This window comes from Hippocampus comes, unplaced genomic scaffold, assembly GCF_001891065.2.
Source record: "Hippocampus comes isolate QL1 unplaced genomic scaffold, H_comes_QL1_v1.1 scaffold174, whole genome shotgun sequence".
Lineage (NCBI taxonomy): Eukaryota > Metazoa > Chordata > Actinopteri > Syngnathiformes > Syngnathidae > Hippocampus > Hippocampus comes.
Genome location: NW_017805983.1, coordinates 1,997,505 through 2,012,433, shown reverse-complemented (window position 1 = coordinate 2,012,433; position 14,929 = coordinate 1,997,505). Strand labels below are relative to the sequence as shown.

The window sequence follows — 14,929 nt, the reverse complement described above, 5'->3', positions numbered from 1 at the left end:
CTCAGGACACCCACATGATGAAGAATAATCAAGCGCTTATTTGGTTGTCATCAGGAGCTGCCCCCCTGCGCAAATAAAACGAATAAACAAACACGCTTGTTTGGGGAGGTCGGAGTCCAAGAACACGGCGTTTCCCGCAAGCTGCACTTGATGTTAACACGTGCTGAGGACAGACAAACATTCAGGAGGCGACCCTGGGACTCACGGATGTCATGGACGACCACGTGTTGGTCGGAGCTGGGCGAGAGAGCTTTGCCACCGGGATGTGACGACACTGGTTGACCACTCGGTGTCATGGCGCTCGCTGGAGTGGGTCTCCTCTTGTTCATCTCGCTTGCAAGCGGCCTTCAGGTCCTTGGCAAAGCAGACGGTAAGAATTCAAACTTTTTGCTCAATATCTTGTGAGACGGTCTGCTACTTTTTGGAGCATCTTTGTGCTTGTAGGTCATCCAAATGAAAACATGACACAAACGCTACATTTATTTACTTTTTTTAGTCCTTCCAGTTAAAGTGGAAGCCTGACCTCCAAAAATAGTTGGTGCTGTTCATGTTTCTTCTGTACAAAGTGGGAAAACAATAATTTGCCAGGTTTTAGGCCAGTCCTGAAGGGCACGGCGAGTCTCACTGGATTTTCTCCTGTTTTAAAGTGGATGCAAGCACAATTTAGGTTACAAACGATGTCCAATAAACTACAGTTCAGTAGTTTTCTGAGGGGGCGTAAGAATACCGGGACATGGTCACGCAGCACAAGAACACCATACATCATTTTTTTTTCATGAATAATTTTATATTTAGAAAAGCATAGAACTGCTTGTCATAAAAGTTTAAATGTAATTCTGGCTTTGCCAATGCATTAGCGCACATTAGTGATAGAATACAGCCAGGGGCGTAGCTAGAGCTTTTTCAGTGGGGTGACCAGGGTGATAGAAAGCCTCCGTGAGGTGGTGGGGACTGGGGGGGTATGTGCATGTGCGCACATCATTCACCTTCTTGTAACCGTCTCTGCAACAGAGAAGTCATGGTTTATCAAAGCGTCCACAGTCAGGGTTTCATGAAATGAAATCAATTGCGCAGTCCAACTCACTTATTTTTGTGCATGCAAACACTTTGTTTTTTCTTCTTTCTACCTACCAATTTTGCTGCTGTACACTGTAAATTTCCCCAGTGTGGGACAAATAAAGGATATCTTAAATATCTTAAATCTTATCATGCAAGCAGGAAGGAGTCAAAGTAAAAAGCGTTTTGTTGATCTTAATGTTTTCGGTAATTCTATTTTCTTTGCCGTTGCACATAGTCTACTTCTATCTCATGCACTGATTCGCCAGTCAACAGCCATTCAGAGTGATTGATCATCAACAATGGCTGATGCCATGTTGCAAATTGTGATCAATGTTTTTTTTTATTCTCGGTTTTTTTCTGCTTGTATAACGAGTGCGTTGGGCCAGATTGGTCTATTTTAATTGATGAAACCATGTGACGGTGGATAGTATGATGACTTCTGCGCCATGCTGTCTGCTTGTCATAGTGTAAAAGTAATACGTTTGACTGACATCAAGTGTAGGAATCAAGTGTTCTTGACTGGCAACAGATTCTCTTTGCAGTTTGCATTTAGATCAGTTGTAGTTTGTTCTTGAAATATTCTGTGACCCTAAGTGACTAGTGGCAGAGTATAACGGGAACACGGCTCTCATGTGATAATGGCAGGCAAGTCACAGGCATCAAAATCTTTGCCCAGATATGGAGGTGGCCTTCTGCACTCATACTAGTAACCCTAATACTAACGTGCATCCCAATGTGATACAATTATTGATGATTGCGTGGCGTTGCAGTGTTTGTGCAGGCTCCAGCTGCACAAAGCATTTTCCTGCGTTCCAAACGAGCAAACTACTTCCTGGTGGAGGAGATCCTGCAGGGCAACCTGGAGCGGGAATGTCACGAGGAGCGCTGCACTTTTGAGGAGGCCAGGGAGTATTTTGAAGACCACGACAAGACGGTCAGCCCATTCAGTAGTGCATCACCTGTGCTCGTCTTCTGCTTCAGGTTTCAAAATGTTTCTATCCCGACAGGTCAAGTTCTGGAGCACTTACGAGAGTAAGTTCATTACAATGAAATTTGCTGACTGGGGCTAGTTACAAATTGGGAAATGGCATGTTAAAAAAAAAAATCTACTACTACTACATCTACTTACAGGTGGCCAAAACCAAAACTTCTCTGATGGAATGAGTCATAAGCAAACCCTTCCATGTCATTTGGTCAAGGCCACTGCCTGTCGAAATGACAGAATGATGATGTTTCAAAAAAATCTACTACTACTACATCTACTTACAGGTGGCCAAAACCAAAACTTCTCTGATGGAATGAGTCAAAAGCAAACCCTTCCATGTCATTTGGTCAAGGCAGTGCCACTGAGAAAAGTCAAAATGTCGAAATGACAGAATGATGATGTTTCGACTTCTTCTCTACACTGACATGAGATTTCAAGGAGAAATTATGTTCCAAAAAGTCCCTTAGAAAAAAAACAACAAAACCACCACCACAGTTTGGATATAGAAGCACTGAGGACTAGTGGTTACCATGTCTGCCTCACCGTTCTGAGGTTGTGGGTTGGAATGACAGCTGAGGCCTACCTGTGTGGCGTTTGAATGATCTTCCCGTGCTCAAATGGGTTTTCTCCGCACACTCCAGCTTGCTCTCACATCTGAAAAACATGCACGTAAGCCTCAATGAAAACCTTAAATTGTGAGCTAGACATCCTGCCAATGCAATGCACTTGCCAAATATATCAAAGCAACGATATAAAAATGTGTAAGACAAAAGAAGTGAAGCTTACAGATTCTTGTTGTGAAGTCAATCCAACAGCTGAAAATAAGCTGAAGAAGTCTCAAAGCTGCAGGTTTCCACGTCTTTCTATGGAAATGGTGTAGCAATATTGAGAACAAACATTATTTGTTTCAAAAAAACAGTCCTGAATCTGACAACCTTCCCTTTTTACTTTTTATGATTTTAGTCACATGACTTGACTCCAGTCAGGCTCAAGTCACCAATGATTGGACTTGCTTGGCTAGAATTTGTGGAAGAGCCCACTCACCGTGAAGCACATGACTTGACAGGTCTTACCTGTTGAAATTTGAAAAGCTACATTTTCACGATCGTGTGCCATTTGTTTGTTTTTTTGGAAAAAAAAAATTCTATGAATTGCTTTACCTACCTTGAGTTTTGCCACAGCGCTTTGGGACTTGAGACTTCTTTCTTGCATGTGACTCCTGTGAATTGGCCGTCAAATACAGAAATCCGCCCTGCCTCCCCTTTGCTTCAGTCCATGAATGAATTCATTTATTATAGCCATCCCGTTTTTATTTGTGACAGATCGGGACCATTGCAAGCCCAACCCCTGCCTTCATGGTGGGAACTGCACTTATAAGCCAGGCGGATTCCACTGCTCCTGCTCCTCCCCCAACCATGGAATCATTTGCCAACTGGAAGCCCAGGCAGACATGAACAGCCAGGAAGATGAAGGAGGGATCCAAAAAGCAGAAGTGGTAGCAGGTAAGCCTCAGAGATGGTTCAAATATCCTGTCACGTGGTCTGACACTCTTGCTTCAACGTCTGTTATGTTTTAGGAAGGTTCCCGTGTCCCACCGAAGGCCCCAACGTTTGTCACCAGCTGTGCACGGCGACTTCTCATGCTTTCACGTGCTCCTGCGTGGCAGGATTCAAACTGCACAGTGATGGACGAAGTTGCCTGCCTGAAGGTTCCAAACAACAACCACTCACAAGCAGTACACCTCTGACATCTGACATCAATCGAACATCTGGTCTTTCTTCAGGGGAGCTTCCTTGTGGAAGACTTTTTGGCTCCGCTGAGACAGTATCGATGTGTCAGCACGGAAACTGTCCGTGGCAGGTAACATGAACACTACATCACATGTTTTGGTGACATTAGTACTTTAGACATAACATGAATCTTAATCAGAATATAGATAGAATGTGGACAGAAAATACTAATTTATGGGTTTGAGATCATTCCCATTAAAAATTTGGACGTTGAGGTAAGCAAATGGACCGCACCTTTGTTAGAAGCCTCCACTTCAACCTTTCCATTTTTAGAGAAAGTGCACTCAATTTGCTTCTTCAAATGTCCAACACAAAGTCAAAACCACTGAGCAGCCACAAATGAATGATTTGTGCACCCATTATCTCTCTACATTGACCCTCCGTCCCCACCCAAGAAAAAAAAAAAAAAATATCTTGTCTGAGGCTGCGTGAGCAAGCGTCCTCCGTGAATGTGTCGATTGTCTCCAGGCACTGCTGCTGGCGAGCGGAGGGACGGAGCTATGTGCCGGTGTTTTGTTGGGTCCGCGCGCCGTCCTAACTGCTGCCAGTTGCCTCCTGCGGGAATCTCACCCGCAAGCTTCCAATTTTTTTGTCGTCGCTGGTAATTCCATCAAAATTTCTCTGATGACATGACTCCAGTATATAATGACCAAATAAAGGCTGCTGATTTTCTCTTAGGTAACCTGGACACAACAATGTCCGTTAAGGCTTTCCACATCCACAAACGTTTCATTCAAAACCACCATGACAACGACCTGGCCCTCCTGGAGCTGACCTCCCCATTGCCCCTTGGCCCCACCGTCCGCCACCTTTGCCTGCCCACCAAGGATTTCAGTGAAAACATCCTAATGAATTCTGGGAAGTTTGGTGTCGCAGCAAGCATGAACCAACATCTGGACCAGAACCTCATCTACATGAGTTTGGACGACTGTCGCGGCCAGCTCAACGTCTCACTCCCACTCAGCAATAAAATGTTCTGCGTGACGGGACGGACTGGAAAAATAGTGATGCACGGTCAGAAATCAACGCAGAAGGGTAGTGGCGATGGATTAAGTTCAACAGATTGGCAATGTGGCGGTCTGTTGTCCGCAATGCCTCTCGCCACCGTGGAAAAAGGGACGGCGTTTCTGACTGGGCTGCTCATCGTGCCACCTAAAGGATGTCTGGGGAACGGGCTGGTCTTCACCAAAGTGTCCCGACACCTGGTCTGGATAAGACAGCATCTGGAGGCCATTCAATCACACGACAGCACAACCCAACAGTCAAAAAGAACCTAAAACTGGGACAGCTCATGAGTGACCGACTCACACATTTGCACACCAAGAATGTTCTCTTCTGTATATTACGAGAAATTTTAGCCACTGGCCGCATTGTAGTGACGCCTTCGCTCAGAGGGCTGTTATCATCCTATTATTATATGTACCTGTACACAAGAAACTGATTGATAATTCATTTTGAAATCAGAAGTCAAGGTGAACAATTTGTTCAAACGTTGCTCAATCTATCTGATTTGCTCAAAACTTTGTTTGTTTGGAATATCTCACTGCAATTTTAGTATCGTTCTGAACGTGTACTATGAACCAGTTGCACATGATTTGCTTAGCGGGGCACATAAAATCATATTTGACATCTGTGGCCTAAAATGAGAAATCATGTCTGTGGAGGATGGGAACCTTTGAAGGACTGACTGAGATTGGGGACAGGAAGAGTCAAAAATGATGAAATGCGAAAACAACTTTTTTTTTCTCCAAATCGCAGACAAAAAATAAACGTGTAGAATGAATCCAGACAATAAAACCTGTATGTCAAATCACTAATGTAGCTAAATGCCTATTCCTAATTATGAATGCGAAGAGGGGTGTCCCGATACAATGTTTTCACTTCTGATACAATACCAACATTGCAGGCTAGGGTAATGTCCGATATCGATGCGATACGATATCAGCAGGAATGATAATTGTTTTTATTTAGTTTTTTTTTTTTTTTTTTAAATGTGAAATGTTAGAAAACACTTGATCGGCTGGTACTATTTAAATAAAGAACAATAGTTAGAAACAGTAGGTATGAGAAAATATGACCCATTTAATTTATTCCAAACAGTTGGGTTCCACAAATTCTACTGCAAAGATGTTAATGTACAGCACTTGAACACAATAAATACAAAATAAATTTTTCAAAAAATTTCAAGAAAAAAAATTATATTCTTTTGAGGTGCTGGATAGAAGAGCAAGATTGGAGTCTGGAATGGACTGCTTGTATATGACGACATAATCGGATACAGTTTTTTTTTTTTTTTTGGGGCTGATATCGGACCGATAACCGAATTTAATATCATATCGGGACACCCCTTAAACACAACAATGTTCAAGAATGAAGGAGTCACAGCGCACATACAAAGCAGCCACTTTCATTTCATGATTAACAGCATGTTACAAATAAAAAAAATATTTTGAGTTGAGTTTAAGTTGAACGCAGCCTAGGAGACTGAAGACAACGGAGGGAAGGGATTCTGTTTGCTGACCACAAGCTTCTGGTGCTGATGTGAGATGTAACCTTTGATGTGACCCTGAGAGCAGAGAAACCGTGTCAGCATTCCTTCCCGTGTCCGTCCGTGTCGACGTGTTCGCTCATGTGCACTCACCATGTAGATGAGGTTAGCCAGGATACACTGCACCTCATCCACATCAACATCATCTACCCTCATCATCTTCAGAGCCACCAGGAATGTGTCCAAAGGCAACTGGTGGGTCTTCAGCAGCAGGTACCTGAACACAGATGACAAGAAGAGCTTAGCCGGACCCTCAGCTCACGTTGCTCTCAGCAAGTCAGAAGACGCTCACACTTTCTTGAAGAGGTTCCGATAAGTGATGATCTTGAGCTTTTCCAGGATAAGAAAGATGCCACAGCGGATGAAGAAGGTCTCATGTTTGGACAGAGCCTCGTTCAGCAACAGCAGGTTCCCGTCACTGATACACGGACACGTACAAACACACATGCCAGGGATTCCAACATGGAATACACACCCTAATTCATAAATGTATGAGACCACCTGTCACGAAAGTCAGAAGAGACAACCCAGCATCATTAATTGCTTGAATGTGGATTCTTTTAATTCTAGTGATCTTGTTTCAACGCTCTGCCATTTTGAACAGTGATGTCTGCTTTCAAGAAGCAGCCCCATTTTTCAGACCCAAGTTTGAGCCGGCTCACTGGGCTTCTCTAGAAAGTCAACAATTAAACTCACTTTTCTGTTCTTCTGTTCAAGAAGAGTAAATAACCATTCTTAAATGGTAAATTCATGGAGGACGATGTGTATTCCAAATAATTCTTATTTCTACATCTAATGGTGTATTAACTACGAGAGAAACATGAGGAAAACATTTCCAGAATTTCCGATGCTGTTAATTTCGAGAAGCTGTGGCATAAACATTGAATTGGCTGGTGTTCTACTAAATTTGGATGAATGCCTTAGTGAGATTGTACAACAGGGGTGGCCAACCAGTCAGAGACGAAGAGCCAATTTTTTTACTACTGTTACTGCAAAGAGCCACATCATACCCTTCCTCGCGCGCGCGCGCGCGCACACACACACACACACACACACACACACACACACACACTTTTTTGGCCAAAGATCGACTTTTGAAGCGAAACTTCCCACAAACGACCCGATCGCTCACGTGCAAGCATACAAGCACACGCACACGCGCTCACACGCACGCACTCGCGCTCACATGCACGCACACCACGATGAGCAACAGTCGGAACGGGCCGAAAATGAACGAAAGCTCAAGATACAAACAAACAAATATTTTTTTCCCCACCCATTTCCTCCTCCTCCCACACCTTGCGGTCGACTTGGTACCAGTTTGCTGGCTCCCGGTCGATTCTGATCGACGTATTGGGCACCCCTGCCTTAAAATCAGAGCGAATTCGCTGACTAGCTTAGCGCTTAGCGCCGTTGTTTGCGCATGAGCGGTGATGCAGTCATCTGATTGGTTGCCCTCTATGTCAATCAAGTAACGGGATTGATGATAGGCTGACGTAGTACGTTCTGTGTAGTTAGCGCCTTCGTTTGAATGGCATCGCCACTGCCGTGGCGTTTCGACGCTTGTTGTGTGAAAGCCTGGGAGCCGCATTGAACCAGCAAAAGAGCCGCATGCGGCTCGCGAGCCGCGGGTTGACCACTCTGTTGTAAAACGTATCCTATTACATTTGTGTGCGTGCGTGCGCACACACACACACACACTCTACCTGACAGCTTTGGTGACTTGGGAGAGTGTGTGTGTGTGTGTGCGCGCGCACACACACACACACACACACACACACTCTACCTGACAGCTTTGGTGACTTGGGAGAACTGCAGAAGGTCATACTTTTCCAGGAGCTGAAGTTTCGGCATGTGGCCCTAAAACATTCGCAGGATTAGACCAGGTCCAGTTAGAGTTAAAATATGAGCGAAGTTCAAAGTTGTTCTACAGGCAAGCCATCTGACCAGCAGCATCTTGACAGGCAGCAAGTAGATGAGAATCATTCTCTTGTTCTTTCGACTGGCGCGATGGCAGTGTTGGAAGGAATAGGACAGAAACTCCTCGGCTGCGGGGGGCGCAGATACAACAATTGTGCTCATACCACACGCTGATCTTCATTTGGTCTGATGACATCATAAACGAAGCTACCTGGTTTGAAATCACTGTCAAACATGGCCTTGCGGCCCACATAGTATTTGTATGTGACCTTCTGGGCGGGACTGTAGTCATTCTTCAAGTTGGAGCTGTCGATAGCCCTGATGAGCGGCTTGCACAAATGCAGTTTATTGATCTGAATCCAAAACACACATTTGCACATGTGCAAACCATCAACATACTCAATCCACAGTCAAAAATCGGCCACCTGCTTCAATTAGCGGAGAACAGGTCATCAGTATATCAATTAACCAAACATACAAAAGACTTGAGACCTTAAAATAGATCTTGAAGAGCTGGTTGCTTAGAAACATCATGCCCCACTTCTTTGAGTCATCGATCCCGGCTCGACTGCAAAGAAAATAGTGAAGACAGGAATGAGATTCAGGCAGGGCAGGAGGGCCACACCGAACAAGCTTTCAAACACATACTAACATCTAGCGTGGCTACAGAAGGAAATTGCAGGTTTTTGTAATATAATCGAAAAAAAAATGACACCAGAATAAATAATTTCAAAACCTTTTCCAACATTGTCATCTTTAACCTCTACACCTCAATTTAATCCTTTTGGGGACAGCATTTACTACATTGGACAGATTTATCATGTTATCAGGTTACAGGGTGCATGAAAGGGTTAATTTTTAAAAAAAAAGGTTTTTGAGGCTGGACGCAAAACTAATCAACTGAGATAAGACCTACACAAATATGCACAACCTCTTAAAATTAGGATGGGGCTGTGTTCAAAATTAACCAATCACACCCAAACTAATGTTAATAAATGGAAGCCATGACACACCAGCCGGCATTTAAAATCAACAACAAACACGATGCCAATTTATGCTCCAGTTCCAGTAGAAGAACTAAGTTCCAAAGAATGACACTGCCTCCACCATTCTTGGTATGGTGGAATGCAGTGTATGTATGTGTCAGGCATTCCTTTTGGAGTAATGCTATGGCCAAAGGGTTCAACCTTAGTTTCACTGAACGATAACATTTCAAAACCACGTGGAAAAACGTGGTATGTTAATTAGCAATATGACATCAATATGTGCTTAGAATGTAATTCTATCATTTTCTTAAACATGCTTATTTTCTAATGACAACAACATATGCCATAGCTACACAAGGAGCAGCAAGTTACAATGCATTACTTTATATATAAATACATGGCATGAATGTGGAACACAATGGAGAAAAGTGCTATACATTTGGTTCGATTTATTATGATGACTAACTTGTCACTGGCACAAATTCGAAAGCAGCTCATCAGTTGCTCGGCTGCTTTTTCCAGCATTTCACTCGGCTGACCTTTGCCCTTCTGTTGCAACTGCTGCTGTGCCTGAAACCATATACAGTAGATATTCAGCCTTAATGAATGCCAGCTGAATCAATTCATTGACGAGAACATTTTTAATCAACCAAAAAAAAAAAAAAAATGATGATGATGAACATTCTTACATTGTTGGCAAATATCCTGAGATCCAGAGTGACAGTGAACATCACAGGGAGCGCCCTAAAAGCACAAAGACAGAAGAGAGAATGCTACTTTCTGAATGACGACCTTTTGCTTCCGGTGTTTATGCTAATCTGACCCCATATATACAGAAATACTGAAAAGGTTGGCTTCAACATTTACGAATGCAGGCCCTGACCATTTTCCAAGTAGATCAGGGACGGGGTTGGGGGCGTACTCTAAACACAACCCACACAACAAAATAATTGGTCAGGTTCATCTTTTTATAAACATTTGACAATTGGGCTTTGATTAACATGGATGGGAAGGCCCAATGTAGATGCCACTTACCAGTTCTCCTCTTTGTGGGACTGAAACGCCCTCAAAAAGGATGTGAGAAGTCAAGGAGGCAACAGGGAGTGCTGACGTGCACTGTAATCATAATTTATTATTGATTGAGTGCTGATGGCATTATAAAGGATATTGGACGACAATGGTCTGGAACTTGTAGGCTTCTACAAAGTCGTGATTGGCAACTGCATATGTACATCTGGCAAACAAGAAATAGGGCTGTGAGATACAGACTCTGATCACTTCTCAATACACTATGAACACAATATCCCACTCCACCTGAGATGAGCAGCCACCATCTCGTCATATGGCGGCTCCAGAACCTGTTGACATTTGTCCTCTGGATTGGCCAACTGAAACAGGCACACAAATCTAGATCTGAGCAACAATGAATGGACATCTATTTAAGGTTTATTACTCATGAATTAACTTTTTTCTTTTTGCTTCGAATTGGGAACAAAAATGTAAGATATGAGTATGACCTGGTGGCAGCGAACTCAACTCACTTCACAACAAGCAGCCGTTTCACATATAGTGAACCAATCATAAAAAAGAAAAAAAAAGTCTTAAAGAAATTTAATGCCACTCCCAGTTGAAGTTTACTTTCAAAGTAAAAATAAAACAAAGAGAATTAAACATTGTGCATTTAAACACATAACTTTACCTTGGGAAAGTCTGCTAGATGAATACAAACACCCAATAAAAACGACATAGGGTGGCTAACAAATAGCATCAATGTCACTGTTTTACAAAGGGTGGGGAAAAAACATGTTGTGGATAGGCAGTATAAGAATACTCACAAGCATATATGCTTTATCCTATGCAAAACATGACGAATAAATATTACCATTATGGCATCTTACTGAGTCAGTTGTGAAACTCTTCATCTGTGTCTCTATACTGTATCTGACTATGTATAGGTATTGAAGTGGGTGGAGCCACACCTGGAGCCGAGGGTTGGCTACGTGGGGGTGTTTAAAGGAAAGCAGCTCAGCGCAGACTGTCCCCTTCTGGTTTTCAATGGCTTCATATGCCTGCACGAGGACAAGAAGCCTGTTGAGCTGATGAACATCTCCAGGAATATACAGTACTTTGGTCTATTTTCACGTTGATGACGTCAGACATCACCTGCTGCAGGTACTGGTTGATGGTGATGTGAGCCATGATGTATTCGTCCCAGCGGCAACTTCTCCCTACGAAGAATCATGGTTAAAAACGCAAACTATGAGAACCAAAATTGTACGTACGATAAATCGTTGAAAGCGTAGCGAGTTGTGCACGGTGGGGCTATGGCAACCGCAACGAGATATGACAAACGGACAGCTCAGTCTGAGTTTCTTTAGGGTTGAAGCAGTGGAACACTTATTTTGCATGTACGCGAATTAATCAGAATATTGTAGAATATTGGAGAGAAAAAGTTAAGAACGCGTCATCTTTTGTCCCCCACAAAAGTAGCAGCGAAATTAACACTTCATCTGACTGTTTCTAGTGGAATATAAACAAATTACACTCGGTTTTGATGATGTAAATTCGATATTCATATCGACATTGACTATGTATAAGAACGTACCTTTGTTCCAACTTTGTATCCCACGAAATAAGCATTCGAATTAAGTGACAGTGGAATTTACATCCGGGTCATAATTTTCTTCAAATTAACTTCCGGTACAAAATTCTTCTCTCTTGCTCATGCTTGGCATACTGGATACATTTTGGCGCATTGCTGCCCCCTATCAGCCTACCCTTTTACATTAGCAAAACCTGAAAAAAAAATTCATACAAAGTGGCGAAACGGGTAAATTATATTATTTAGGTTATCGAGCAAATGGAAGAAGATTTATTTGTTGTGTCTGTCACTTTATGTTCCCTGAAAATAATCAACAAAACCAAATAAGTGCGATATAGTACTGTGAATTAAAAACCAAAAAATCAACTATACCATATTGTCACAAGTGGTTTCGGCCTGACGGCAGTGAACTATGCGTGTTGCGTCATACTGCACAGTGTCATTCACATATGAACAATGACTACATGAGTATGATTGTGGTCTATTTTAGCCTTTCTTTGCGGTTGTTCCTTCCCCTTAAAACCTTAAATTCGTTTTGCTCTTTCATTTTGATAAACTATTTTGAGTTCTTGAAAGTCCTCTAGTCTGATTCCAATTGGAAGGCATCACTGTGGCAAATGCACAAGAGCTTGAGCTGTATCAAGTAAAAAAAAAAAAAAACATACACCAACAAATTGAGGACATTACATAAGTTATTGAATTTTATTTATCATTATGTATTAATACACATGAACATGGCAACGTGCTGTGCATCAGCTAAACCAGTTTCAACAATCAAGACAAACAGCACAATAAAAAAAGAACACTTGATAAACTGATTTAGAGCAAACCTTTGTGGACAAAGGCCTCTTTTAATTTTTAAATCACAGAAATAGGCTAGCTCATTTGTAGATGGGGTAAAAACAATGTTGTTAAAATGTCTGTCAAATATATACAGGTTTATTTCAATAAATAATTCTAATGTTTATCATTACTTAAACACTTAATCAAATCAATACATACATTTAATTAAATAGATAAATATATGCAACCACTGTTACAAGACTCGAAAATACAATTGCTCAGTGAGCCAAATTATTATTGAGAAGAATGGACCATACTTTACCCAACACTGATTTCAACCTACCAGATGCAACACCAACACTACCCATGTTAAAAGGGGACATATAATTGCTGAAATGGACTATTTAAATTGTTGCATCCAAAAGGTTGGGTCTGTGCAGTTCCTGCTCTCCCATTAAGTGGGAAATTTAGCAACCACGTCTTCAACCTTTAGTTTTCTGCTTATTTTGTGCACTGTTGATGAAGTGCTGCTTACACGAATGAAAATATTTGTCTTTAAGGGTGCTTGGCTTTCTCTTTAGGCTACTTTCATTACCAAGCCACCGAATCACACTTGGCAATTAATATAACAGTGTGCATGACATCACCAAATACACATACACGAAAAAGGCACATTACTTAAGATTTACTTGGTTGAGACTCCACATACACAACTATTTGCATACAAACTTTAAAAAGTAAATGTTTCTGGTATATAGTTAGAATTTCCATATGAACGTGAGTTCTTTATAATGAGTGAGGTTGGTTCATGATATATAAGTCCCTTCACAAATAATTAATATCTACTGGTAAAAGGTGGATTTCGTTCAAGCAATAATGTGCCTTCTTAGAGAGACTGGGCGGGGCCGGGAGACCACCATGCTCCACCATCTTGAGTAGTACCCTGAGGTTGCATGAGGTACTCGCTGCTGATTGGTCCTTGGAGAACGGCACAGGGCGAAGGGGAGAAGCTCATCTCACTGCAGCCAGTCGTCCATAGACAAGGATACTGGCTGAACACATACATGTTGATATGAAATCGTGATATGAAATAGTAGGCGGAGCCTCACCTGGAGCTGTGAGAAGCCATTGTTGAAGGTGCGTGGCAGGTTGGGGGATGGGAAGCGGTGGAGCTCCACCCTTCGGATAACACCTGAACACCTTGACACATTGGTGAAAAAAACAGTCTTAACTGTAAAATGTCAAGCAAGTCCCAAGTTATGATGGCAAAAATCAACCAAGTCAAGCAGGGTCCCCACTAAATTTCAAGTCGTATAGAGAGAGAGAGAGAGAGGGAGAGAGAGAGAGAGAGAAAGAGAGAGAGAGAGAGAGAGAGAGAGAGAGAGAGAGAGAGAGAGAGAGAGAGAGATGCCTGATTTTTACTTCATGTACAGCACTTTGTATGCAGCTCTCACTGTTTTCAAAGTGCTCTGTAAATAAAGCTGAGTTGAAAAGGACAATGAATTGGACTGCAGCATTAAATCATGATAAAACGGTTTATTTTTTGTACATGATTAAATTAGGTTATTGCTCCGTTTTTAAAAAATGCTAAATTATATAGAGTGCTAGTTTCCCTTATGAAAAAGCTAACTTTTTTGTGGGCAGCGAGGCTGGAACGGATTAATGGCAATTCCATTTATCTCAATGGGGAAAAATAATTTGAGACAAGTGTTTTGTGTTACAAGCACGGTCACGGAACAAATTAAACATCCATTGCAAAGCATCACTGTATTGTTGTTACCAGAGGGATGAGAGCAGTGCGGCAGGTGCTGATAGGGAGAGTGTCGCCGGGCATAACCACGGTGCCTGTATCCGTGTTGATGGGATGCAAGCGAAAGGCTGTCCTCATAAGTAAAACCCTCGCCTCCACCTGGCGAACACAGAGACCAACCTGATGTGTTACGGCAGAAGTCACATTTCACCTTTGGTCCACACAAACTTGAATAACTTGAGAGACACCACACATGCTACAGTAGTGTGAGTGTGGTGTTGTTGTTCTTATAGTGTTTGTGTACTTGGGATGAGTAACACAATACAACACACATTTCAAATTTACTGTAAACCATTTATCTTTAAAGGTAATGTAAAATGAATTTGAAATGATAATACTGCTATTAGATCAGATTTTGTGATATAGTTACAGTTAAAAACTATTAATAGTGGTAATTATTAACACATTTGGGAGGTGGCAATTTTCTCACATTTTATTTACAGTGA

The 14,929-nt window shown here is 42.1% G+C and overlaps 2 protein-coding genes across 4 annotated transcripts; one reads left to right on the top strand and one right to left on the bottom strand.

Moving 5' to 3' along the window:
* The first annotated feature begins 68 nt into the window (after positions 1-68).
* Positions 69-5,631, top strand: prozb (protein Z, vitamin K-dependent plasma glycoprotein b). Of its 2 annotated transcripts, XM_019891244.1 has the most exons (8): positions 69-370; positions 1,830-1,993; positions 2,067-2,091; positions 3,367-3,546; positions 3,621-3,752; positions 3,828-3,904; positions 4,303-4,435; positions 4,513-5,631. In XM_019891244.1, exons 1-8 carry the CDS (start codon positions 295-297, stop codon positions 5,109-5,111), a joined length of 1,386 nt encoding a protein of 461 aa, XP_019746803.1. In that variant the 5' UTR covers positions 69-294; the 3' UTR covers positions 5,112-5,631. The 2 variants fall into 2 exon arrangements, with proteins under 2 accessions (XP_019746803.1, XP_019746804.1); XM_019891245.1 differs by lacking the exons at positions 1,830-1,993; positions 2,067-2,091.
* Positions 5,632-5,898: 267 nt separating this feature from the next.
* pcid2 (PCI domain containing 2) lies at positions 5,899-12,008 on the bottom strand. 2 transcript variants are annotated; one of them, XM_019891246.1, is made up of 15 exons: positions 11,894-12,008; positions 11,452-11,516; positions 11,268-11,357; positions 10,603-10,676; positions 10,457-10,522; positions 10,324-10,365; positions 9,978-10,032; positions 9,755-9,858; positions 8,795-8,870; positions 8,514-8,655; positions 8,330-8,430; positions 8,169-8,242; positions 6,675-6,800; positions 6,476-6,599; positions 5,899-6,400 (listed from the first exon to the last, which is right to left on the bottom strand). In XM_019891246.1, the coding sequence occupies exons 2-15, from the start codon at positions 11,485-11,487 to the stop codon at positions 6,311-6,313; spliced, it is 1,200 nt and encodes a 399-aa protein (XP_019746805.1). In that variant the 5' UTR covers positions 11,488-11,516; positions 11,894-12,008; the 3' UTR covers positions 5,899-6,310. The 2 variants fall into 2 exon arrangements, with proteins under 2 accessions (XP_019746805.1, XP_019746806.1); XM_019891247.1 differs by lacking the exons at positions 11,268-11,357; positions 11,452-11,516; positions 11,894-12,008 and adding an exon at positions 11,124-11,243.
* Between the last annotated feature and the right edge of the window lie 2,921 nt (positions 12,009-14,929).

What these genes read in the sequence shown, in the direction of transcription:
- prozb (XM_019891244.1), top strand. Translation starts at nt 295, where the DNA reads ATGGCGCTCGCTGGAGTGGGTCTCCTCTTGTTCATCTCGCTTGCAAGC. An exon ending in GTTCTGGAGCACTTACGAGA is followed by an intron (nt 2,092 to 3,366) that starts GTAAGTTCATTA and finishes TATTTGTGACAG; the next exon opens with ATCGGGACCATTGCAAGCCC. An exon ending in ACGAAGTTGCCTGCCTGAAG is followed by an intron (nt 3,753 to 3,827) that starts GTTCCAAACAAC and finishes GTCTTTCTTCAG; the next exon opens with GGGAGCTTCCTTGTGGAAGA.
- pcid2 (XM_019891246.1), bottom strand. Translation starts at nt 11,487, where the DNA reads ATGGCTCACATCACCATCAACCAGTACCTGCAGCAG. An exon ending in TCTTCAAGATCTATTTTAAG is followed by an intron (nt 8,656 to 8,794) that starts GTCTCAAGTCTT and finishes TTTTGGATTCAG; the next exon opens with ATCAATAAACTGCATTTGTG. An exon ending in TGACAGTGATTTCAAACCAG is followed by an intron (nt 8,431 to 8,513) that starts GTAGCTTCGTTT and finishes CGCCCCCCGCAG; the next exon opens with CCGAGGAGTTTCTGTCCTAT.